Here is a 24,798-nt window from a genome sequence, read left to right as displayed (position 1 = left end):
AATAAGATGATCAGATTGGAATAGAGATCCACTGTGTGGCTCCGGTTGCGAGCCAACCGAGCTAACCCAGACAGTATTAGTAGCGAAAGACCGTCGAAGCTGGTCCGCTGGAGAAAGTTCGGATACAGTCCCAACAAGAAGACCGGAGGGTTCCGGTCCGATTCATTATTTGCCTCAAGTGTATGGTGAATTGGTGATGCAGAACTATGCTCAATAAACCCCAGGTTTTTCTTGACCTTTGCTACTTGGCAAAATGGAGTTTGATGTCACGATAAAGAAAGTTCAGGATGTGATTGCCAAAAGGGGGGTTTGCCTCCAGAGGGGTTGGTGTTGGCTATCGAGAAACTTTTCTTAAGCTCGGCCCGGTCCTGCCAGACTGCTAAGGGCCCAAGGGGTAATAACTCCGACTGGCCTAACTGGTGCGTGGTTTCTGCACACGTTCACCTCTGCGGGCGGTATGACGAATGTAACTCATACTAGGAGAATGAAAAAGAAAGGATTATGAAGCTCCGTAAGCGGAGCTGCCATTCCACAATTCCACCGACTCGTAGAAGTGTCCTGTGTCCAGAGGAAGAAGTCAGTCTGGTAAAATTCTGCCGTCGGGACCCAAGCCCACTAACTGCACCAAGTGGGGAGCCCGCCACTCCCTGCAGCAGCGAGTAGCCAACGACAGGCCGCGATGGTCTGCGGCACCGAACCTCAAGTGCAGTTCCACCAACGGCAGCACCAGCACCACAGGAGCCCTTTGGTAAGAAGAGAGCCACTAAATGACTAGAGGTCTTAATGTGTTGGTTGTTGAGCGCTCTACCTTAATTTCCCGGCCGGACAGACCCTCTAATGACGATATGAGGCGGTCGAAACACGAATCGGAACCACGAGATTTGGCTGCGTCTGCATAACTATGTCCGTTATGGTTAGTATCACTACTGGAGTGGCAGAAGATGGGGGAGCGTCATCGAACTGAAGCAAACAGGATATGGGGAACCCTTCCGTCGTAAGACTGGTGGGTACGCCGAAGGAGGCTTGATTCGAAGATGAAGGAGGGGAAAAGAGCGAAAAAGAGAGAAAGAAAAGATCTTCTTAGATCTTAAATACTCTCACGCATCCCAATTTGGCCCAACCCTCATAATAACTTCAGACACTCTCTTCCTCCATCTCTCATCTTACCCTTTCTTCTCCCTCACCTCTTGCCACTGTCCTTCTCTGCGAGCTTCGCGGTGAAGGTCTAGTGCTTCATTATCCTCCGCATTGGCTGTCTCCTGTTTCACACCAATCCGCTTTTGTTGATAGCTGAAAGCACACGCAGCGAAACACAGATTGACTTCTGTAAATCCGATTGCTTCGGGCGTTTTGTATCCTTGTATCGCCGTATCGTCGGGTACAGCCTCTCAGCCCTCCTGCGACAAGTTGACCTACCCTCCTCGCGACTCAAACGGTTTTCGACACCCATTTGCGACTTCCGAACCCCACGAACCGTGTGCCAACCGCAGTCAAACTGTCCAGCAGCAACATCTTCTTGCCGAGCGTTTTCGAGAAAATATTAAGCCCTTATGCAACAGGCCCTAATCTAAACGATTAGACCCGAGGACCTCCTACGCGATTACCCTGCAGACACGGCAACCTAGCCCAGCGACTTCCGATTGCCCTTTGCGCCAAACCTGCCCGCAATAACGTTTGTCATTGAACGCTGACTCTTGCCACAATTGTCTGGAACAATGAGTGGTCTCGATCTAGAAAAGAAGTTGAGCGTTAACCAGGCCTCAACCGGCGAGAATGCGTCTGGATCTGAAGATGCAGATGCGCTTAAGCTGGCTGAGATGGGTTACACGCAGGACCTGCAGCGCAATTTCTCCCTGCTATCCCTGGTCGGCATTGCGTTTTGTATGTCAAACTCTTGGTTCGGTATCTCAGCATCCTTGATCACCGGTATCAGCTCTGGAGGTACCGTCCTCATCGTTTACGGCTTGCTCTGGATCACCTTTATCTCGACTTGTGTCGCTGCCTCCCTCTCGGAACTGGCTAGCTCCATGCCCAATGCCGGTGGGCAATACTTCTGGGCGAACGAGCTTGCTCCGAAGAAATATGCCCGGTTCTTCTCCTATCTTACCGGTTGGTTCGGATACGCTGGTGCCATTTTCGCGAGTGCCAGTGTTGCTCTCAGTCTTGGATCCGGTGTTGTGGGAATGTGGCAACTTGGCCATCCGTCATTGTATGCTTCCAAAATCCCAGATCTGTTCCCTGAGAGGAAATGTCTTCCGCTCTAGGTCCGTAGTGCTGACTCCAATCACAGTGTTCCCAAAGCCTGGCATACTGTAGTAGCATACCAGCTCATCAACTTCTTCTGCTACCTCTTCAACTGTTGGGGCAAAACCCTGCCTGCTGTGGCAAAAGCAACGCTGTACATCTCGTTGCTTTCTTTCCTGGTCATCCTTATTGTTGTCCCGGCTTGCGCCAACCCGCATGCCAATGGATCCTATGTTTTCGGGCATTTCGTCAACTCCACTGGCTGGAAATCAGATGGAATCGCTTTCATTGTCGGCTTGATCAACCCGAACTGGATCTTTGCCTGCTTGGATTCGGCCACTCATCTTGCCGAAGAGGTGCCGCAGCCCGAGAAGAACATTCCTGTTGCGATCATGGCCACCGTCGGCATTGGTTTCGTTACCTCATGGACCTACTGTATTGCGATGTTTTTCAGTCTCCAAGACCTTGATGCACTTTTGAACACCGCCACAGGAGTGCCCATCCTGGAACTTTACTACCAGGCTCTGAAGAACAGGGCAGGTGCAATTGTTCTGGAAACCCTCCTAGTAGTGACGGGTATGGGTTGCTTGATTGCCTGCCACACTTGGCAGTCACGTCTTGCCTGGGCCTTCGCTCGTGATCGCGGTATGCCTGGACATCAACTGCTCTCCAAGGTCAACATGACCTTGGATGTCCCCTTACATGCCCACAACGCCAGCGCATTCATTGTTGCTGTTCTCGGCCTGCTCTACTTGGGATCCTCTACCGCTTTCAACAGCATGGTCACGGCGTGCATCTCGCTTCTGTACATTTCGTACTCTATCCCCGTTATCTGCCTTTTGTATGTTGGTCGCGACAACATCAAGCACGGTCCATTCTGGCTGGGCAAGTGGGGTCTTGCTGCGAACATTGTCACCCTGGCATGGACTCTTTTCTGTCTCGTTATGTACTCATTCCCTGCGACTATGCCAGTCACAACAGGAAGTAAGTATTCATGTCAACCAATCATATACGATGAATGAAGTGACTAACAAGACTGCAGATATGAACTATGTTTCGGCCGTTTATGGCGTCGTTGTCTTCATTGTTCTGTGTGACTGGTTTGCACGAGGAAGACGTTCATTCCGAGGCAGCCAGAGTTGTGTGGAAGGAGAAAGTGCCGAGTAAAGCGACGCTGGATCATCAAATACTCTTCACATCCCCTTATTCTCATGTCATGAGTGCCTCGCAAAACAAAGGCACATTTCATGGGCTATGAAACCACACGAAGACACCTAGCGAGTCTGGGATCTTCATCATGACTGAAAAAGAAAAAGCATCTGTATATAGACGATACCCCGGTGATATGGAGTCGGTATAGATCAATTCAAAAAAGTTTAAAATATAGCTGAGGCTTTCCAGGTGGTAGTTTCAATGATGAGACGAAGCTTAATGTAATGAAATCCCACGGATAAAGAAGACAGAACCCTGTAAATCCACAATGGAGGGGAAAGTAGAATCCGAAGTACAAAATAGGAGGAGCAAAACCTCTTCTCCCATGTGACCTCCGCAAACATAGCTAGACCGTTTCTGGCTACAACATCGTCTCCTCAGAACATTCTAGCCCGCTCTTTTGCCCTATATGCCTCAAAAGCCATGACAAAGCCCAAGCGCACTATTGCGTGTTTGTGGCTTGAAAGATAACGAAAAATTTAGTCAACTGAATCTTTTGTGTGACTTGTTATGGTGACCTTGCATTTCAATTCTGGACAGCCTGTAAAGCCCTTCATTGGTGGTCACCAAGCAAACTTTCGTATTAATTGAGATTGTTTCTGGCAGCTGCCTAGAATAGCGAAGCTATACTATCATATCCATGGTTCGTTTGGTAATGGAGGTAGTGGGGTAAAATGCCTCTGCAGCATGACTCTCTCGCACTCCTATGCCTTCCTGCCAGCATTTCCCTGGTTGAATTAAGTTTAGCTGTGTTTAAATACGGCGACGACGTTCCTTACGCCTGCAGCATGCGTTGTTCCATTCTCCACGAGTTTAAGAAGATTAGACGCCGTTGAGGGCCTTATTCTTGGGTCAGACAGTGAAGCACCTGCTTGTCTAGCATCTTACATAGCGAGTTCAAAAACAAACTGGGTTCTTATTGAACTTTCCTGGGAGTCGAACTCGTCTGGTACATGGTATCGTAGAAGTATTTAACAACTTCATAGTATTCCTTTGTCCATTACACTATGAATTCAGAGGGTTCAATTCAGATTCCATTGGTCTAACTGAGCCCGCTAATGTGACTATGACTACCTAAATATCATCATGTCGCTATCCTGAGTTAAGAAAGAGCGACACTTCTTTAGCTGCATACACAAAAGAGCGACTCCACCAGGACAAGAGTCCCAAGACTAAGTAGAACCCCAGCGGATTAGTTTCTGCTTGCATGAAATTCAAATGAGGGGGAAAGGGAAAAACACGAGGAGGCTTCCACATAGCACAGGCAGATACCCTTAATACTGCTGACCGCGCTGAGCCACGCCAGTGTGATCGGGCCATATTCGATAAAACACCCTCGTGACTCTCAAGAATCACCATCTTTCCAATACGTAAGTTTGTAGTGATTGATGACGTTATTATCGTGAATCTGCCCTTTGATCAAGCTCTTAAGTTCATCAAGCAGATCACCAGTATAATTGGGTATTTCACGAAGCTCGTCGGCGAACTTGAAATTCTCCGTGAGAATGAAGGCACCGGCCGAAGCCTCAGCAATGAGGGAGCGTACGGGATGACCCTTCAGTAGCATCGAAGCCCATTCAATATGGTCAGGTGTCAAATAGAGGATCTTCGAGTCTTCACCTCCGACAGACGATAGAGGAACACTGGGAATAGAACTGGTAATGATGGTCTTGATTTTGTTAGCCAGAATTTGTTCCATCCCTGTGATGTTACACATATCGGCAAGACGAGCAAGTTCAATGTACACAGTGATGCACTCTTCTGGACTCGAAGATTGAAAATGCAGGCGACCAAGGTACAGCCACTGGAGCAGCATTTCGAGACTGCGCTCTGTAACGACGCCTTCGATCTCGTGCATGGTTACCGCTTGCTCATGGCTCTCTTTGTAGCCGCTTTCGAACATCGCTCTGAAGTAAGGCGAATGTTTGCAGAGGAGAGGCCGCGAGACCTTGTACTTGCGCCCTTCGCTGCCAACTTGAAGAGTGACATAAGGCCCGTTGTGCAAAGGGAGCAAGCTAGTATTGGCTCCGTTAGCCAAAAATGAATGAATCAACAATGTATATTGTGAAACGTCATGTAGTAGCTCACCTTTCGATAAAGTTGTCATCTGGCATATCCAGGCCTCGCTTGTTATTTCCCGCCATGATGCTTGTTGATTGCCCTTTTCACTAAGAAACGCGTTAGTACCTGTGAGGTAACAGGTGTGATAAGAAGCACCTTTGAGAGTAAATATGTGCTCGAGCGATAGTAGTAAGGCAGATAACTGCCAATATTAAACAGTTCCACACGCCAAAGAGCAATGAAAATACTAAGCCGGTGTACCAACTCAGTTCTTGTGCAAGCACGCCAACCACAACCTCGCTACACGACGTTGACTGCAACACCTGGACTCACGCGCTCTTCAGAAACAACAGAGAGGAGAGTTTTGTATAGATAATAGGCAGCTTATGAAAATAACACTCGATCTCGGAACGGATCATTCTAATCCGTGCTGTCATTCACCGTTCCTATCGAAGTGGATGATCTTATGGCGTTGCCCAACAACCGGACCCATCTGCCCCTGCTTTCATCATCTTTCACAGGCTTCCCCATAGCGCTAATGGGCCCGTGGTTGGCCTTGGTCAAGGTTCTGCTCCTACATCTGTCTACACGCATTGCCTGCCATACAGGCAGTGATCCCGGACCTGATTTAGGTGTGGTTTATCTGCACTGGGAACGTCAAGTATAAGTAAGGGAGCGATCATGTTTATGCCCTCATCAGTATTCACAGTATACCTTTAGCTAATGGGAAGAAAATAAAATGGGAAAGAAAACGCCACGAAAGCAAAGTTCCCAGGCGATGGGCCTGCCTACAGTCATTCCTAAACAGGGCGTTATCACTTATATACATAGGCTGTGTTCTTTTTCATGCAGGATAGGTGCTCATAGCGAGCACAGTCGCGTGAACTGAAACAGATCTGTCTCCCGTATTCAACGGAAGGTAGCGAACCTAGAAAACTTCGTCAAGCTATAGCCTTGTACGATATCGTAGGTCGGATTGAAGAGCCTTGTCAATGACTTCAGTGGCCATTAGGACTTCTTCATCTTGAAACCTCCACCCAACAACCTGGATAGCCGTAGGCGCCCCATCTACCGCGTCAGGATCATCTATGGCTATAATAAGTTGCTGATACTCATGGCTAGATCAGAGAGACTTACAACCACTGCATGATTCCGAATCCAGTGACTTATTAGCCTTCAAGTATGGAATGATGCTTGCAGGAAACTAAAGTGTTCTGCATCAGCACAGATTATACAGCGCCAATTTAGGTTTGCTTGCTCTTACATTCAACAGATTCCAAATAACGGTATATACCGGCGGCCCATAAGTATCATGTGGGCCTGCAGTTGACCAGTGACCCGGACAAATGAGGACATCCAGATTATGTTGTTTCCATACTTCAGCCATCTTCTCCCGGTACTCCATAAGAGAAGCATTGGCGTCCCAGACATCGTCTAACGTCAGTATAGGATCTTGTATCCCAGCTAGCGCAGCCGGGGAGGCATATTCTAATGCTTTTATTGGTTGCTCATCCCCATCTAGAACGTGCCGCAGAAGAGTCTGTTTATTATCGAACAAGAAGTATCGTGCCGCTAGCTTTAAACCTTCGTGAAATGAAGGAGCATTGGTCACAAGATGGACACTGTGACCAGCATTTTCAAGGGCAGCCTGCGCGGAGGAAAGTGCCCGTTTGACAGGAGGAAATAGGGGAAAGTGCTCGTCCCCCATATAAACCCCAATACTCAGCTTCTTCTTAAGGGGCACATCCCGCCATGCGGTCCCAAGAGCGGTGGAATCATAGCGCCATGGTTCCGACGAAAGGACTGTCTTACAAAAGAAAGTCAGGTCCGATGCACTGTTGGCGAGTGGTCCGACTGCCGAGACGACCCCTGGTGTCCCTGGCCTGTCCCCTAACTCAACTCTCCCGTGAGGAATGCGGTCTGCCGTGGGCTTGAAGCCATATGCGCCGTTGCAGAGAGATGGTGCACGAATGGATCCTCCGACATCTGTGCCTACTCCTAGTATGGAACCTCGGAAGGCCACCAGAGCACCTTCACCCCCACTACTTCCACCCGCACTGAGGCCAAGCTTGTGAGGGTTCAAAGTTCTTCCAAAAATATTGTTGACGCTATCCATGGTCTTCATGCAAACCAGATATCAGCAGAGAATCGCGAGACGAAAGAAATGGCAACTTCGTACCAACAGTGTCTGTGGGATATTTGTCTTGATATACAAGATGGCGCCGTTAGCAAGGAGGATATCAACCAGGGGTGAATTTTTAGCTGCGACTGGCTTCCTTAGAAAAGACACAAAGCCAATTGTTGTGGCCTGTCCTTTGATGTTGAAGCTGTCCTGTTACATGGTGAGATTCGCGGCCATGACGCTAGGAGAGGCATCGGCTCTAGTGATTGCCGATTTACGTGCGATGATTTGCGACTAGAACCGGAGGCTTACCTTCACACTGATAGGAAGGCCGTGAAATGGTCCATAAGGCTTTCCATACTTGGCCAGATAGTCATCGAGAAATTCTGCTCGCTTGAATGCCTCAGCAAAAAGGATTTCAGTCGCGCAGTTTGTCTGGTTAGTTGCGTTAGCTGGACCGATCACGAACTGATTGCAATATACATAAATACCAACTGTTGTGCAATAGCAGCTCTCTTACAGAAGGCCTTGCAGACCTGAAGCGAGGTCAACCGGCCTTTGATGATCTCCTGGTGAAGGCTTTGGGCGTCATAGGACTCTGTGATAGTCACCTCTTCTCTTGACAGCAAACAATGATGTCTCAGGATGTCGAAAGCACTTATATTCGCATCCTGGGTGATTTGGCTTAGAATTGTCTTGGGAAGAACCCATTCAGGAGGGATTTTGGATGCACGGTCATTGAGTTTGTCAGCGATCAGACGTTCCCAGTGGGCCATCTTGAGGACGCAGTCCACTTCTTTTCGTACAATGAAAGGAGAAATTTAGGCCAAATGCCTGCGGCAAGGGTTTTAATAAGGGCCACAAAAGATAAAAGATAAGACTGATCAATGCACGCCAGATTGCGCTCGCTTCCACGGGGCTTTATCTACCACGTAGTAAGCTAACTGAAAGTGTCGCATCCAGCCGACCCTATAGAACAGGTGTATTAAGTTTCCTAAGCCACTAGGCAAACGGATGACGCGGAAAAGGCAATCTATTGGGGAAATTTAAGTACCTTAAGAAAGACAACCGGCATTCTTATTGGCATTTACTTCGGATCCTTTATTCCATTAACCGATTCGTTTCCAGCTTCGGTCCCAGTACTTTGGGATGGCTAACCGTGGCTAAGCCAGCCACTATGACCAGGAACATTGCCGGCGGTGTACGCTCAATGTCCCGACAGGATTACCTAGTAAATCCAGTGCGTCACGCCATAAGATTGATGCAGCCCAATGATTGCTCGAGCGTGATGACATCCACACAGTAGGCCGGTCCTTGCAGCTGACCGACATGTGAGCTCCGTACACGGCGAACCTCGGCCTATAGATCGTTTTATGCATGATGTATCTGACCATTCGCTGAATAGAACACGTTGTCAGATCGAAAGCCCAAGATAATACAAGACAAACATGGATGTCGATACACGAGACAGTTTTGTATCCAAAGAACAGCGAAGACGCAAAGAGGCGTATAATGTAGGCATGGAATACCTTCAGCTCTCAGCATAATTGACCAGGTTCAAGCCCACTAAAGCTTTGTCAAGAAGCTTATTCTAGCGCACTTGCATACCAGAGTAATTGGCTGCTATGAGCAGCCACTGGTTCGATTTCCCAGGGGCCCGTTCACTCCCTCTGCAGTATAAAGAATAGTCCCTATTATCGATCACTGCCACCCCCAAAGATAAATTAGCTATAATGACATATGGGATCACAGGTTATGATAGAAGATTCAGCCTAGGAGGGATTCCGGAGAGCATCAGCTCTGTCGAGTCAGATTGTTTGCATGGCGAGCGTGGGATCTTGGGCATCAGCATAGCCGCTTTGATCGTGAGGTAATCTAAATACATAGCAGGTAACGGAAGACGCTAATCTTGATGGCATAGTATTATGGAATTTGAAATCACTCCAACTTCCATTATGCTGTGGAACAGCTATGCATCAATAAGTTGATTGGATGTCGGTCACCGCAATGGCCCCTGGGCATATTCAGAACAGAGCTGACTGATACGACCAGCTGCTGCTTCACCTGCATTAATTGCGTACAAAAATTTTTTAGTAATAGCAGCTGTGGGCTACCGGACTAATTGGCCATCGCCTTGTTGAATCGAAAGAGGAAGACGAAGACGAAGCGACTAAGATAAGGCCGGAGAGCAAGTGAGCACTTCTTGTACAAGTGGATCCTGAGCGACCAATCCGAATGGAAAGTTTACGAGCGGGCCAATGAGAATAAGGGTTAGCGGGTCGGCCTCAAGGCAGCGAGGCAGCCTGTAAGCAACTCCTTCATGTCCCTTCTCTTCACTGATTACTCTCTGCTTTCTTCTGCCGCTATGACTTTCTCTCGCTTAAGTCTATGACTAACACGCATGGCGACAAGTTTTTCGTTAAGTACTAAGGCAACCCCGCGAACAGCCGAGCCAGTGGCTGAGCGCTGAAATGGAATCCGAGAAGAAGCGCCGTGCGAGCAAACCTAAAGTCAAAACAGGCTGTCGGACATGCAAGTGAGTTGGGCGGCTGCCTTGTTACACAAGTTGGTGTGGTGCTTATTCTATACACAGGATTCGTCGAGTCAAATGCGACGAGGGTCGACCGGCTTGCAAGAGATGCGTATCAACTGGCCGAGTCTGCGATGGCTATGGGGTTTGGAGTGAAGCGAAAAAGCCCACCGTCGACGGCAATACTGGCGCACCAAGAGCCTTCCAGAGTCTGCTGTCTAGTTACAATGCACCGGTCCCAATTCCTCATGCCGCATGTGCTGAGCGGAAATATGTGGAATGGTTCATCCAGTGTACCATTTTCAAAATTGGAGGAGTGTTTTCTTCCCAATTCTGGGGCAGAACCGTTGTTCAAGCACTTTCTCAAGAGCTAGCAGTACGGCATGCTGTTTTGGCATTGGCCTCTACGCATAAATATAGGACTCAGAGGAGCGTTAGAGGTACTGCAACGGCAGGTCATCTAAGCGAGCATGAGAAATTCACTCTCCAGCACTACAACAAAGCGATTGGCTGTCTCCAAGCTGAAATGAGACGCAACAATAAACAAACGCAGAGTATGATAGTTGCCCTCATTACTTGCATGGTTTTCGTGACTCTCGAAATGATGCGAGGCCAATACCGAACAAGTCATACTCATCTACAGCACGGGCTGAGGCTGGTGAAGGAGATTCAGAGGCTCGCCGGAGCCCCTAAGACCGGAAGATTTCGGATAAGGACTTCGTCACAAACAAATGAGGATGATGTTATCGAGGTCTTTAGCAGACTGAAAGTGCACTATGCTCTACTTGGACATGGGACGAAGTACTCGAACCTTGACTATGACGTTCAACCTCGTCACTTACCGTATGAATTTCCATCAATTGAACAAGCAAGGCAATATCTGGATGGTCTGCTGGCAAGAGCACAGGATCTGGTGGAAATGGGGCGTCACGTCGAGACGGACATGTTTGTTGCGACTCAGGGCTACCAGCAGTTTCTCGAGTCTCAATGGCACCTGGAAAAGGACTTGGAAGTATGGCTTGATGTTTATCGATCGTCACTTGGTAAATTCTCAGCTCAAGATCTGATTCAGAATACTTTGGCTAGAGGGCTACTCGGGATGTACCATGCTATGGCCTTGATCATGGTCACGACCTGCATCCCATGGGACGACGAAACGGCATTTGACCTACAAACCGACAGGTTCATGTCGATTATTCGTGAGGCAATCGGCATCTGTCAAGCCCTCAAAATCGCATATCCAGATTTCCCCACGAGTGGATCTCTCAATTGCCCGTTGGGAATGGCTTTTACGATGGACATTGGCTTCATCCAGCCATTATATTATACCGCAATTAAGTGCCGGATTCCACAGATCCGACGACACGCGATCGAATTGCTTCGATTGGCACCGCACCGTGAAGGCATATGGAATGGCATCCTTACTGCTAGGATTGCGGAGGAGGTAGTTGCTTATGAAGAGTGGAATATCGATGCAAGCCTTACTATGGCAAAAAGCTTAGATCTCTTCAGCTTGCCAGAGGCGGGTGATTCACTTACAGTCCTGCCTTATCTGTGCCGAATTTCAGATGTTCATGTCGAATTGCCCGATGAAAACACAGGAGAGGCTACCGCGACTTTCTGGCAGCGCGAAGACGGTAGAAGCTGGAAGGTTGATGAGAGAAAATTCCAGACGGAGGATCCATAAGCAATCTCAAACTCTGCAAAGCTGTCCCTTTTCGTCTGAAGCTGAACGTCCAGAGCGATTATGACATCATGACACACCATCTTTTCAGCCAATCACAGTTAGTCTGATAAAATCTTACCGATCATCAACAAAGAAAGTGTAATGATCGACCGACGCGTGCTCAGCACCGACTGCGCAGGGTGGGAGGGTTGGAATGTGAAACTCCGCCATTATCAGCGAAAGCGGAAGCTACCTACTTTGTAAATGCTCAGTCAGTGATTTGCAACCGGGATGGATGGAGTGGGAATTTGCTGGATGGACCCCTTAGTCAGTCTTACCCCATGCTTACTTACCCATCCGCGCCCCGCCCGAGCCAATCCCGGATCGCCGGCCAGGAGTATAAAGTCGATCTGCGATCTAGACAAACGACGAAATACTTTCTCCAGAATGCAAATTGCAACACCATCCTATCTCTTCCTATTCTTTGTTCCTCTAATACTGCTCCTCATCAAGTCAATTCTTCCCACCAACTCCGTTATGTCAAAGCCTCTTGCACACGCTTCAATTGTCGCCCGTCGCTCCAGTGAGCGCGGGTACGCCGAACACGGCGGCTGGCTCAAAAGCTTCCACACCTTCAGTTTTGCCAATTACTATGATCACCGCTTCAACAACTTTGGCAGTCTGCGCGTTCTCAACGAAGACCGTGTAGCCGCCCGTAATGGATTCCCGACCCACCCTCACCGTGATGCCGAAATCTTCAGCTACATTCTCAACGGAGAACTCACGCACCGTGATAGCATGATCAAAAAGGGTGCGGAAGGCGCACAGGGCAAGCAATTTTACCGTATGAAGCGTGGTGACGTTCAATTCACCACTGGTGGAACAGGTACGTTGACTAGCATTGGACTCCATCACCATCAAATCGAATGACCAAACTAACCAACCAATTCACTCCAGGAATCGCACACTCCGAACAAAACGAATCCAATAAGCCCGTCCACTTCCTCCAGATCTGGGCTCTTCCCTGGAAACATGGCCTCAAGCCCCAATACCACACCCGCACGTTTGACGAAGCCGCTAAACGCAAAGCATTCGTCCCTATCCTCTCCCCGCTGGCTGCTGGGCCCGAAGCAACCCCGGCTGATGAGGAAGCCGCCATTCCTAAGATCCCAGAGACGATCCCAATTCACGCAGACTTTGTGATGGGCGCGGGAATCATTGAACCCGGGCAGAAGTTCCAGTGGACTGTTGGTGCTGGCGAAGACGTGGTCAGCCGCAAGAAGAAGAGGAACGTCTATGTGCATTTGCCCATGACGAAGAACGGCCAGGCCAAGATCCGATTGGATCATCGGGACGAAGCGGTTTTCAGTGAGGGCGATGGAGCGTTTATCACAGGGGTGAATGCGGGTGATGTGCTGAGTGTGGAGAGTGTTGGAGATGCTGAGGCCGAGGTTGTGGTTTTGGACAGTGACTAGTTGTTGGTCGATGATTGCTTCGCTTCTTTTTGCTGGGTGTAAGGGTGTTTTGGGATTTATCTTCATATGATTTGCATCATGTGCTTTTTCAACATTACAATAATGACTGTGTACCATAAGTGGTTCCACGATGTGTCATGGATAGACTCATATAGACAGTGATATCAAATTTCCTCTTGTTTAGAAGGAACAACTTCATCTCTTTAGTAAAGGCCCTAATAGCCAAGCATTTGCCAGCTGTAAAATCAGAGCATGCGAGCTGTAAATCACTACCATAGCTTATATACTCTGAAAGCAACCCAACAGTGCTTCCTAGTAAACATATACCCAAACAAAATCTAAACTGCCAGTCAAAGACACTCACTCACCTCCCCACCCTCAACAACGCAGGCCACGCCCACTCCACCATAAACTCCGACTCCATAACCTCACGCACCGACACCCTCTTCGACGGCTCATAAGCCAGCATTCCCTCCAACAGGGGCCTCCTCAAACAATTCATCACCATCTCCATAAGTTCGCAAGTCCGAGGCGTCTCCCCCTTACCATCTGCCACAGTCGTTGATCCAGAGACCTAACCCGCAAACTCAAGCTCCAGGACTCTGCTGTCTTCGAGAAAATAGCAAAGTCTGATCTCTGCCACCATCTCTCCGGCAATTTACCTAGCATACTGACCATCTCCCAAACAATATCATCTGGACTATCTGACCAGGTTTCGAAGAGGAGTCGTTCGCCGAGGATATCGTAGAGCGTACACCCAAGGGTCCATATATCGGCGGCTGGGGGTGATGATGGGGTCCTGGAAGTTGGCTTCGGGGAGGCGGAGGAGGATGGTTGGGGTGTGTAATACCGCCGTTATTCTTGGCCAAAGAAGGAAGACGAGCCGAAGTCTGTTATTCTGATAGTGCAGTTTGTGAGCTGGCTGTCTGGGATGATCGGGTTCATGGGGATGATGGCGTGGGTAGGCGCATGTGGTGGTTGGATGGGGTTGTTGTCAGTTCGTGAGATGGGGACTTGGAAGGGTTCGCCGAAGCGGTTGTAGATGTCGCTTATACTTAGGGTATTGAAGTCGATGGGCTGGAGGAGGATATTGCGAGTGTGGAGATATTGAGGTCTGTTAGTCAGTAAGACATGATGTGTTCTAGGTATTGATGTACTTACCTCCATGTCCTACTCCCTGCGAATGCATCTAATCCAATCCCATGGTAACCCGAGCGACAGTTGCTTTTGCTATATGCCAAGGGAATTTGATACTGGGACCATTCTCCTTATATTCAGCAACACTGCAGCCAGCAACCTCGCTGACTAGGCACATGGGATGCCCGTTTGGGCCATTGAAGGAAGACTTATCAAGAAGCGAGGAAATGAAATTACGGCCCGGGTGGCTAGTATTCTCTATTGGAGAATGTTGTAGGATTTTCGACCAGAGGCTTCTTTCTGTGGAATCTGCGGTTACAATTCTTAATGCGACATACGCTGTCCTCTGGATGGTAAGTGGCTTTGTTGATTGATTGTGGTGGTGTTGTCCTGGTTGAGTGTGGACGATGTATGGAAGTGAGTCTGCGCAGTGTCTTTGACGCTGTTTAGCTGGAGGTATACGATAAAGGGTGCTACTGTTCTATCTCGACTTATGTGATGATGCCTTCTGTAGGCTAGTGATCGTGCCTGGAGGACACGGAACATGATGGCGTTGTTACTTGGAGCTGTATCATATAGAGACCTTTTGTTAAGGTCAAGCTTATGCTCCAAACCTATGGTAAATAAGAACCTTCTCAGCAAGAGCAGCACATAAAAGTGATGCTACTTGCCTACGGGTAATTCTTCTCTGCGACCGCAATGATACTCACTACATACAGTGCTCGCCATAAATCACATCTTTCTCCCGTTTACCCCAGACAGGCTGATCAACAGCATTTCCCAGACATAAGTTCCAGGCAGTTACTCCAACATCAAGTGGAGGCGGTGGTGGTTAAAGTTGACGGAGGAATCCACCGCACCCGAAAAGAGAGGGCGGCCGGCGAAGAAAATCCTGCGCTGGGGCGGCTTCTTGGCACCACCAATGTAGGCTCTGTACGTAATGCGGCGGCCGTGAATCGGAGACAATGTGGGTGGTGTCTCCAACTCTCAATCAAGTAGCCTATTTTTACAGGTCTAGTCTAGTTCTTAATGTTGTTCATATGAGGGGCGAGGATCATGGGACGTCCACTGTTTTCTCCTGGTTCTTGAAGCTGGTCCATAGTCCTTTTGCTAGGTAACGGCTAACCTTATCTTTGTGTGCCCAACTCTCGACCCCGTTCTGCCCTGGAGTTGAAGACCTACTCAGTTTATTTCTACCGCAGAAAGGAGAGCTTATTCCCAGAGTTGCGAGCTCCACGACCCCAAAAAAAGATTTTTGTGGAAGCAGTTTCTTGGATAGATACTTTCCAGCCTTGTTTGTGGCTGTTTCGCATCTGGAGCGGCCTGAAATCTGAGGCCCCGCATTCTTTGCTTTCACAGCCAACTTCATCGTTGCTTTCTTTTGTTTTCTCTTGCGCCTTGTCTACGCCATAGAATTAGAGATCATCGTCACAGCCCTCCATCATGGCAGCTCTCGATGTCAATGGTCCCTTGCCCGAGCTGTCTGAGCAGCAGCCGGACGATCTCATCCCCGAGTCCCGGGTCCTCATTATCATGACTGGTGGTACAATCTGTATGCGACAGTCCCCGTCAGGCTTCATTCCTGCCAGAGGTTTCCAGGAGCAATGTCTGGCCCGGGTGCCGACATTCAACGATGGTTCGCACCCGAGCATGATGGATGTTGTGATCAACTCAGACGGAGAGATCAAAGGACATCCCGCTCTCCGCACACCACAGACAGCCTATGGGCGACGGGTGCGGTACACTGTCTTCGAGTTCGAAGAGCTCCTCGATAGCAGTTCTATCGATGCGAAAGGTTGGGCCCAGATCGCCCACACCGTTGAACGAAACTACACACTTTTCGATGGCTTCGTCGTCCTCCACGGAACAGACAGTCTCGCATACACATGCTCAGCGCTTAGCTTCATGCTGCAGAATCTCGGAAAGCCCGTGATTCTCACTGGAGCACAGGCGCCCATGCTGGAATTGCAGAATGATGCCACCGATAACCTTCTCGGATCACTGGTCGTGGCTAGCCATTTCATGATTCCCGAAGTGTGCCTGTACTTCAACAACCGACTGTTCCGTGGCAACCGGTCGATCAAGGTCGCGGCCAGTGATTTCGCTGCCTTCGACTCTCCGAATTGCCCCCCGCTGGCGGTGACAACCTCCATGCGGACCAACGTGAACTGGGAGCTGGTCAACCGACCGAAGAGCCTCGAACATTTCCGTATCCAGACCAACCTCGACACCACCCACGTGGCGTGTCTTCGTATCTTCCCTGGTATCAAGCCGGAGATGGTCGACGCCGTGCTGAAGCTGGAAGGACTTCGTGGTTTAGTGTTGGAGACGTTTGGCGCCGGTAACGCACCGAGTGGTCAAGACAATGCCATGACCAATGTGTTGGCCGCCGCTATCAAGAGAGGAATCGTGATCGTGAATGTCACGCAATGTGAGTAATGAAACCCTTGCCAAGAATCCCTCAAACCAGAATTCAATCTGACGCAACCAACCAACCAGGTCTGACGGGAAGTGTCAGCCCAGTCTATGCCCCAGGCATGAGTCTCTCTCGCGCCGGAGTCGTCGCAGGACTCGACCTGACCACCGAAGCTGCACTGACCAAGATGTCGTATCTTCTCGCTCTTCCCGATTCCACCCCAGAATGGGTAGCCAAGAAAATGTCAGTATCTCTTCGCGGCGAATTGACCGAGGTATCGCAGCCAGTCTTCCGCCACCCGGACGGGGCGCTCCCAGAGCGCGTTCAGTCCCTCACGGTGCTCGGGTACGCCATCGCGCAGGGTGATCTCGAGCGCGTGGAGGAGATTGTGGCCCGAGAACACCAATGGTTATTGAATGACGCCGATTATTCGGGCAACACACCTATCGTAAGGCAACCCCTTGAGCTGTATTTGAGAAAAAAGAAAAAAAGCAAACTGACACCCACGTCACCTCACAGCACCTCGCAGCGACATCTCCCTCAATTGAGATTCTCCGATACCTGTTGCTCCAGGGTGGCTCCGTGCACTTGCGAAACCGCAATGGTCGGACGCCGCTGTTCCTGGCGGCCAACGCAGGATTCTCGGAGCACGTGCTGCTGCTACGCAAGTCTGGAGCGCATCTGCACTCTGACGAACGCACGGCGGCGCAGTTGTTGGCCCGGCGCCGACCTGGCGTCTGGGGGTTGGCGGGGATTGGGCCGCGCGAGGTGAGTGAGCGCGAGATGGAGGAACTGGAGGACTCGAGTGTGTCTATAGGACGTATGGCGCAGCGAGTGATGGCGGGATCGGCACCTTGACGATGGCGATCGGTTTGTTCTAGAGAAAGGAGCTTTGATGGTTTGTGGTCGTATTTTTTTTTTCCTTTCTTTTTTTCTCGATTGCCTGTTTTAGACGGAAAAGCGTTGTTGTTCTAGAGCTTTCATACTATGTGTGGCTCACACCACTAGGGTATCTCACAGTATACATGACGGAATGAGGGGTATGCCACCTTATGATGACCACCAATACAACTTCCACAAGGCGATCTCACTAGTATTAGACTTCTACTGCTACTATGTAGACAGCGAGAAGGGAATTCCTTTCCGCGGAGATACCTGACCAACATGCAGGATCCCTGGGCATGCAGGCCGGGGTCATGCATGTCGGATGGATGGAGGGGAATCCGATGGACGACGGCGAACCCCGCTTTGAATTGCGCCATTGCTGAGATGTTTTCCCAGCTGAGATGCGTATATTACTAGTCTACTAGTATACTACTACTAGTCTAGTGTGTATGAGGTTAGTGAGTTGCTCCGAGGACCTTCCTGATTGGGATAAAACATCTGCATTTACTGGCGTTTTAACAGCAGCAACAGCAGTATACAGTACTAGTAGTGCTAGTACTCCGCTAGAAAAAAAACTATGACGGAGCAGCTGACCGGGTCAGCACATGATCAAAGGCGGTGGTGGCTTGACGATGATGACGATGAGTTGCTCCTAATCTTATATAACAATATATCCCGCTAACTCGATATTTCTTAGATGGAAAGACCGTGCTCTCACCACGCGGTTGCTGCTCTCTCCTAATTAGTAGTAGTTCCAGGGTAGATAAGGTATTGATCAGATGAAGGTTGCTCCCTTGCAGACATGGTCCGGATGTGTTGTCGCAGGGTTGTCGTACCGTCTGCTTGGTTGGTATGAAAGGTCTTCCTTCCCCTTACTGACCTTGTGGGAAAACAAACCTGAGAGGAAAAAAAAGAGCTCAAGTGGTACTATTACTCAGGACTAAACATCATCCACCGGCCGTAGAGAACCACTTTCGTCGCAAAAGGAGCCCCAGAAGAAACACCGCTCCCGGGTCTTGGCAGACGCGTGAGAAGCTGCGGCGCACGGATTGGCCGGTAAGAAGGATTTGGACCGATGGGTCTGGAGAGCAACGTGGGCTAACGTAAGCGGCAAGCGAGTCGGCCACGTAAGCGAGTCGGCCACCTCCGCTAGTAGTATATCATCATTCTGATTTACATACAAAATGATGCTTTTTGAACACCTAATTCAACGCTTAAAAGCGCTCTATCTCAAGATACTGCTCGATTAGGACATCTAGTACGTATATGCCCTACAATATGGCACGCGCTACACCTAGGAGGCGCCCGACGGCGTGGTTGATCCTCCCTAGGGCCTGCATCCCCAGCCTGTTCTTCCAATATTCTAGCATGGTTGAAAGCCTCAAGCGCTTCTTGTACAGTGAGGCCATTCAAACCATCCATTTGATGTTGATTGCGTTTCTGCTTGGTGTTTCGTTTGTCAAGAGCTTCACATAGTTGGCGATTTTCATGCTCAAGTAGTATTGTATGATTCAAAGCAACCTCCGCGCCTTTGAAGATGTACGATAAGGCTGACTGTATTGGTGTAGCTGGAGTATCTTGTTGTTGAAGTAATTGAGATAGTGTAGACTCGTACTTCTTGAATTGCCTCGAATTCCTTGGTGTTTTTGTAAAGATCGAAGAAGAGGAGGTGCTTTGACTGCTCAGACGGCTGGTCTCCTTGAAAATCATATTCTTTAGTATCTTGCTGGGATCTAGAGGAACAAGACCTGAAGCTCTAAAAGCGCTTTGTATATTTGCTTTAGTAAACGCTTGAGCATGGGCTTTCGGATACATGTCAAGAAAATCAACCTTCTCGATATGATGATATCCCGTACGGATAAGCTGTTGAACTTGATCTTTGTAGGCCTTCTTCAAAGGCGAAAAGCATGCAACATCTAGAGGCTGACATAGATGTGAGGAATTAGCAGGCATACAGACAGGTATAATCTGATTTTGATAATATATGTCATCAAATTGAGGTGTTAGATGCGAATCATGCCCGTTAAGTATGAGGAGGCTATATTGACCTGTTCTTCGTGTTTTAATGTATAGAATGAAGTGATCTTTGAGCCATGCTTCCCCAATCTCTCGTGTAGTCCATCTATTTGAGGATATAGCAATCCTCCAGGAAGATGGTAGACTTCCTTCGTACCAAGCTTGAATATGTGTTTTTGCTTTTAACACTAAATATGCTGGTAGCACCCATCCAGCAGCGTTGATACACTCAATTGAAGTTATCCATTCGCGATTCCCTGGCTGTATAAGAAAGGGTCTTCCTTGACATGTTGAGCGTGTTACTACTTTAGTAGTACCCAGGATACCCATAGCAAAGCCAGTTTCATCGAAGTTATAGATATCTTTGTCGACAATGCCGTATGTTGATATAGCAGTTTGTACGCGTTTAAACCACATCTGAATAGTTTCAGGTTCTTCACACTTCGCTCGTTTGTAGTTGATTTGACGGCTATATCGACTTTTCAAGGAATCATGCCTTGAGATGTAGTTGGTAACCCATTTTTGTCCGACAGAGATAGTTGTATTTTGACCACGCTTTTGAAGTAGTAGATTCGCCATTTCACGGACTTGAGAGTGCTTTGGTGGTGCACCACGTTGATCTAGCGATATAATCCATTTTTCAAGTGATTCTTCCTCTATAGAGGTCAATTTATGTGAGTTGGCTCTAGTATCCTTGCGAAATTTGAGCCCATTTAGGCGATCTTGAAGTGTTGATCGGGGAACTTGAAAAACGCGTGCAGCTTCACGAATAGATTTTGTATGACCTTTCTGAATAGATTCAACTGCTAAACAGAGCCTGCCCTCTTGTTCCACCAACTCTTTTGATGATTTAGGCATTTTTGGTGGTGTAATGGCTGTTTGGATAGCATCGCTTTCGGAGGCGTGGACGAGTTTCGATGGGGTGGCCGACTCGCTTACGTGGCCGACTCGCTTGCCGCTTACGTTAGCCGGGCTTTGTCAGTCGGCTGTGACGGCGGTTTCTTCGCTAGTTAGTCAATGTGGTGGGTTAATCACTTGCTATTCTCCATAACGTAGGACTGGTTCAAGGAGGGGCGGAAGAAGAGGAGGAAGAGAGAAGTGAAAAGAGTGAGATACAGATAGATACATTCAAAGAATCAAAGAACAAACACCGCAGGTAGTTCTATGGATAGAGAAGACAGAAGTAACTATAACGTCTTGACTAGATAGATGACTGCCTCAGAATCGGTGGCTGTCCCCAAAAGTCGATCAGTGGGAGGCCCGCTAGTACTCCCCCGCCCACACTGTTTATTGGCTGCCATTGGCTGGCACTTGCCGGGATCGGACATTCTTTGATAGAATATGCACTTTGCTTTTTTGGTTTTTTTTGCTACCCAAATTCAGCAATAATGAAGAATCTCTAGTTTAGCTGGAACCGTTAATGTTGGAAGGTGCATCGCATCCCTATACTACCTTCGGATATAGAGGATATCCCACGGGTTGAGATTGCGCCCTACAATAGGCACTATTCTCAGACTGAATCATACTACGACATCCTCATGATGCCATACTTCTTCTATCCATGATAATGATGATGATGGTGGTAGTGGTGGATATTGCTAGTTCTTTCAGCTCCCTGTCCAGCCACCCCTGAACTGCATCCGAGTTACGTAAAGGAAAGAATGTCAATGGTCAACCTCATCATCGTGGACATCGTGGGCACTTCTAGCAACATCCAACAAGGTCCCGTCTTCATGTCAGGGCTGCTGCTCTAGTTGCCTCATCTGCCGAGCTGGCCTGTCACCCCCGGCTTTCGAACTCAATGGAGCGAGACCTACCAACGCAATGGAAGATGGGAGAGAAACCTAGAGACGAGTACCCTCAGGAACAGAGAGCCGAGTACCTTGGAATGGTGTCAGCCATCCGAAGTTTGCAATCCCGCCTGACACCGTTCAATCAAATGGCCTTCCATTCTATGACTGTTTCGCATTACTCGATATAAACCCCTCGGACAGCACATCGGAACACTCCCCATCACATCATGGGACCGGGGCTGCTTTTTCTTTGCCTGGCCAGGATTTTCCCAGCGAACAGGGATTTGTGGGAGGAGTTAAGAAATTCACTAATGGGTACCACCTCCCATATTAGATGCAAACCCCAGACGATCCCAATCCAGACCAGCCGATAGTCGTCGTGGGCTCATCGGGTCCCCGTTGCCGCAGCACACAGACCGCAGTTACTTCCTTTTCTTTCTCCTCTACGACGTCGCTTCTAGGGGCCCCTAGATACGTGGGCGGCGAGCACACCGACATGTCCTGGAAAGGGGGAAAAGGTTTCTATTTCGGTTCATAGACCAGGTTGTCCCTTTTATAAGACCTCCCTCCTACGTAGTCACAGCGTCTTCCTTTAGAAACCTTCGTCAATTGTATTCCATCGTCATTCCCTCCTCCAATCCAATCTGATAAAGCTTGTGCAGTCTCCCCTGACCAACAGGGCTGATTAGGGTCATTGTGGGTGCGAATCTCGGAACCAAGCACTAGACCTGATCCACGGCTCTTGTTGAATTTTTATTATTTTTTTTCCCGCCATTTTCGCGATTTCTCAATTATACTGCATCTGAATCAATTAAACCGATTATTACGATTATCTTTTTCTCTTGCTGTTTTATTTTTATTTTTATTATTTTCTTTTTATTTGGGGGTGCAAATCGCTTGAAAAATCTCAGTTGTGTGAGGTCATTTTCCTTGCCTGGTGCGCCAGACCGGCTCTGGGGGGGTGTCCACTTGTTCGGCCTCGTTGGAGCATTCGGTGATTCTTATTATTCATATTATCCTCTCGACGAGGGAGATCCGTGCCTGCAACGGAGGAGGCGCTGCTTTGCATTAACTAACAAAAACCTGGCTTTTGGCGAGCAGCCCGGCTGTGTCGGTCTGGAGTTGGAGCACCTAATATCTCATCATCCGCCGCTGTCTCCAACATCATCGACCTTTTTTTCTGTGGTGGGATTCCTTTTTTTCGTACTCCAGTAGTTTCCCGGGGCTTTCTTTTTGAACCACAGCAGCAGCAACAGCAATAGCAACAGCAACAACAGCAGCTGCCTGACCCGTCATCATCTTGCACCATTGAATTCTTCGATTGCGGCATTGTCAAATCAACTGTCCCCAGGCAATCATATCCCACTGAGCTATATAACTAAACTCTCCGCCAACTGCTCCGTCTACTACCCCACTGTTCCATTCGTCGAAGTACCACCCAGACAACACCTGGAAATCTGTACTACGACTCAGGAAATTCTCTCGACAACTGCGACACACGACCACACCTGCTGCCTCACCAACCTCCACAACATCACTAGCTGGCAATAAATCGGCCTCGCATTGACTTGTTTTCCTATTCTGGGAGGCCACCTGACCCGACTCCAGATCTGCTCGACTGCCCGACTTACTTCCTTCGTGTTCGTCCGCTGGTCACTTTTCCCTCCCTGCTTTAATTTTACCCCGCATACTTTTTTCTTCTTCTTCTTCTTTTACTTTTTAAAAGTCCCCCCTCCTCTCTATATTCTCCTCCTATCGCGGAGAATTATCTCTTATACCCGCATTCCCACCAATCCTCTCCCGCTATAACTCATGACACAACAAAGAAAGACCATTGCCGTGGTGAACGCTACGGGTCGCCAGGCGGCGTCTCTGATCCGTGTCGCTTCGGCAGTGGGCCACCATGTTCGCGCTCAGATCCATTCACTCAAGGGCCTCATCGCGGAGGAACTACAAAGCCTACCCAATGTCACTCTCTTCCAGGGTCCCCTCCTGGGCAACACAGAGCTGATGGACTCCCTGTTCCAAGGGGCCAATCTTGCTTTCATCAACACCACCTCCCAGTCTGGCGATGAAGTCGCGATCGGACGCGCCTTGGCCGATGCCGCCAAGCGAGCAGGAACCATTCAACACTACATCTATAGCAGTATGCCCGACCACTCTGTGCATGGACCATGGCCTCCGGTGCCCCTTTGGGCTCCCAAGTTCACCGTGGAGAATTACGTTCGTCAACTCGGTCTGCCCTCGACGTTCGTCTACGCCGGAATCTACAACAACAACTTTACGAGTCTACCATACCCCCTCTTCCAGATGGAGCTGATGCAGGACGGAAGCTTTGAGTGGCACGCGCCTTTCGACCCCGATATTCCACTCCCCTGGCTGGATGCTGAGCATGACGTGGGACCGGCGCTGCTGCAGATTTTCAAGGACGGACCCAAGAAGTGGAACGGCCATCGGTAGGTTTACCTCGGTCATTTATCGGGTGATGACATGGAGCTGATAGCTGATGTTTCGCAGGATCGCCCTCACCTTCGAGACGCTCTCCCCCAATCAGGTCTGTGCGGCATTTTCGCGCGCTCTCGGTCGCCCATGCCGCTACGTCCGCGTGCCCAAGGTCGAAGTCAAGGTCAACATCCCTCCCGGATATCGGGAACAACTGGAAGCAATTGAGGTGGTGTTTGGACAATGCGATGCACCCTACTTCCCGCAGCCCGAATTCTCCCGCCCTGCGGCCGGGTCGCCGAAGGGCTTGGGCCCAGCCAATGGCAAAGGTGCGGGTGCGGGAATGATGCAGGGTCCCGGAGGGGTTATATCACTGCGTGTTACGGATGAGGCCCGACACCTATGGCAGGGCTGGCGAGACATGGAGGAATATGCGCGCGAAGTCTTTCCCGTGGAAGAGGAAGCGAACGGGCTGGATTGGATGTTGTGATGGCGCGATCTGACGTGCTGCGTTGCACTACGGTCGGTGAGTGATGGGGAGAGGGCAGCCGCAAGGTCGTCTTAGCGATGGGCGCGATTGGCTCGATAAAGAGGTTACATCAACTGTCTGAGCGCGAGCCGAAACCGGCCGGTTGTCCTGTCCCCTCACTCCTACCGCTGCGTTCAATGCTGGCTTTCCTTCCGTTTCCTTTCTATTCTGAGTTTTTCTTTTCATTTCATGCATTACTGGCGAACTGGCCTGGGTCTTATCTTTGGGAGACGGAAAAATTATACCATAATGGGAAAGACGAAGACGCAG

General features: G+C 49.3%; 11 protein-coding genes across 11 annotated transcripts, besides 1 other annotated feature; 5 read left to right on the top strand and 6 right to left on the bottom strand.

The window, feature by feature from the left end:
• Positions 1-763: 763 nt before the first annotated feature.
• An09g05020 (hypothetical protein) lies at positions 764-1,512 on the bottom strand (the record flags this gene model as incomplete). Its single annotated transcript, XM_059749812.1, has 3 exons — positions 764-899; positions 1,168-1,385; positions 1,435-1,512. The coding sequence occupies 3 exons, from the start codon at positions 1,510-1,512 to the stop codon at positions 764-766; spliced, it is 432 nt and encodes a 143-aa protein (XP_059601428.1).
• A 203-nt stretch (positions 1,513-1,715) lies between these two features.
• On the top strand, positions 1,716-3,411 carry An09g05010 (uncharacterized protein; the record flags this gene model as incomplete). Its single annotated transcript, XM_001393776.1, has 3 exons — positions 1,716-2,209; positions 2,291-3,228; positions 3,287-3,411. 3 exons carry the CDS (start codon positions 1,716-1,718, stop codon positions 3,409-3,411), a joined length of 1,557 nt encoding a protein of 518 aa, XP_001393813.1.
• A 1,390-nt stretch (positions 3,412-4,801) lies between these two features.
• An09g05000 (uncharacterized protein) lies at positions 4,802-5,600 on the bottom strand (the record flags this gene model as incomplete). The annotated part of the gene is made up of 2 exons (XM_001393775.1): positions 4,802-5,471; positions 5,545-5,600. The coding sequence occupies 2 exons, from the start codon at positions 5,598-5,600 to the stop codon at positions 4,802-4,804; spliced, it is 726 nt and encodes a 241-aa protein (XP_001393812.1).
• An 863-nt stretch (positions 5,601-6,463) lies between these two features.
• An09g04990 (uncharacterized protein) lies at positions 6,464-8,415 on the bottom strand (the record flags this gene model as incomplete). Its single annotated transcript, XM_001393774.1, has 6 exons — positions 6,464-6,603; positions 6,655-6,721; positions 6,782-7,636; positions 7,697-7,849; positions 7,952-8,074; positions 8,131-8,415. 6 exons carry the CDS (start codon positions 8,413-8,415, stop codon positions 6,464-6,466), a joined length of 1,623 nt encoding a protein of 540 aa, XP_001393811.1.
• A 1,695-nt stretch (positions 8,416-10,110) lies between these two features.
• Positions 10,111-11,856, top strand: An09g04980 (uncharacterized protein; the record flags this gene model as incomplete). The annotated part of the gene is made up of 2 exons (XM_001393773.1): positions 10,111-10,175; positions 10,233-11,856. 2 exons carry the CDS (start codon positions 10,111-10,113, stop codon positions 11,854-11,856), a joined length of 1,689 nt encoding a protein of 562 aa, XP_001393810.1.
• A 426-nt stretch (positions 11,857-12,282) lies between these two features.
• Positions 12,283-13,310, top strand: An09g04970 (uncharacterized protein; the record flags this gene model as incomplete). The annotated part of the gene is made up of 2 exons (XM_001393772.3): positions 12,283-12,721; positions 12,793-13,310. The coding sequence occupies 2 exons, from the start codon at positions 12,283-12,285 to the stop codon at positions 13,308-13,310; spliced, it is 957 nt and encodes a 318-aa protein (XP_001393809.3).
• A 94-nt stretch (positions 13,311-13,404) lies between these two features.
• On the bottom strand, positions 13,405-15,022 carry An09g04960 (uncharacterized protein; the record flags this gene model as incomplete). Its single annotated transcript, XM_059749810.1, has 5 exons — positions 13,405-13,653; positions 13,717-13,782; positions 13,857-14,120; positions 14,521-14,928; positions 14,987-15,022. The coding sequence occupies 5 exons, from the start codon at positions 15,020-15,022 to the stop codon at positions 13,405-13,407; spliced, it is 1,023 nt and encodes a 340-aa protein (XP_059601427.1).
• Positions 15,023-15,890: 868 nt separating this feature from the next.
• An09g04950 (uncharacterized protein) lies at positions 15,891-18,131 on the top strand (the record flags this gene model as incomplete). Its single annotated transcript, XM_001393770.3, has 4 exons — positions 15,891-16,878; positions 16,947-17,311; positions 17,383-17,668; positions 17,989-18,131. 4 exons carry the CDS (start codon positions 15,891-15,893, stop codon positions 18,129-18,131), a joined length of 1,782 nt encoding a protein of 593 aa, XP_001393807.3.
• Positions 18,132-18,847: 716 nt separating this feature from the next.
• Positions 18,848-20,731: a mobile genetic element (Remark: Tndm3 has a short direct repeat at the site of insertion.;~Title: probable transposon Tndm3 - Aspergillus niger).
• On the bottom strand, positions 18,979-20,622 carry An09g04940 (uncharacterized protein; the record flags this gene model as incomplete). Its single annotated transcript, XM_059749809.1, has 1 exon — positions 18,979-20,622. One exon carries the CDS (start codon positions 20,620-20,622, stop codon positions 18,979-18,981), a length of 1,644 nt encoding a protein of 547 aa, XP_059601426.1.
• Positions 20,732-21,887: 1,156 nt separating the features above from the next.
• On the bottom strand, positions 21,888-22,853 carry An09g04920 (hypothetical protein; the record flags this gene model as incomplete). Its single annotated transcript, XM_059749808.1, has 4 exons — positions 21,888-22,058; positions 22,158-22,285; positions 22,641-22,713; positions 22,797-22,853. 4 exons carry the CDS (start codon positions 22,851-22,853, stop codon positions 21,888-21,890), a joined length of 429 nt encoding a protein of 142 aa, XP_059601425.1.
• A 516-nt stretch (positions 22,854-23,369) lies between these two features.
• An09g04910 (uncharacterized protein) lies at positions 23,370-24,489 on the top strand (the record flags this gene model as incomplete). Its single annotated transcript, XM_001393767.3, has 2 exons — positions 23,370-24,013; positions 24,075-24,489. 2 exons carry the CDS (start codon positions 23,370-23,372, stop codon positions 24,487-24,489), a joined length of 1,059 nt encoding a protein of 352 aa, XP_001393804.1.
• Between the last annotated feature and the right edge of the window lie 309 nt (positions 24,490-24,798).

The sequence above is a fragment of the Aspergillus niger genome (genome assembly GCF_000002855.4).
Source record: "Aspergillus niger supercontig An09".
Lineage (NCBI taxonomy): Eukaryota > Fungi > Ascomycota > Eurotiomycetes > Eurotiales > Aspergillaceae > Aspergillus > Aspergillus niger.
Note: the sequence above shows the minus strand (reverse complement) of the source record. Positions and strands in the feature narration are given on the sequence as shown.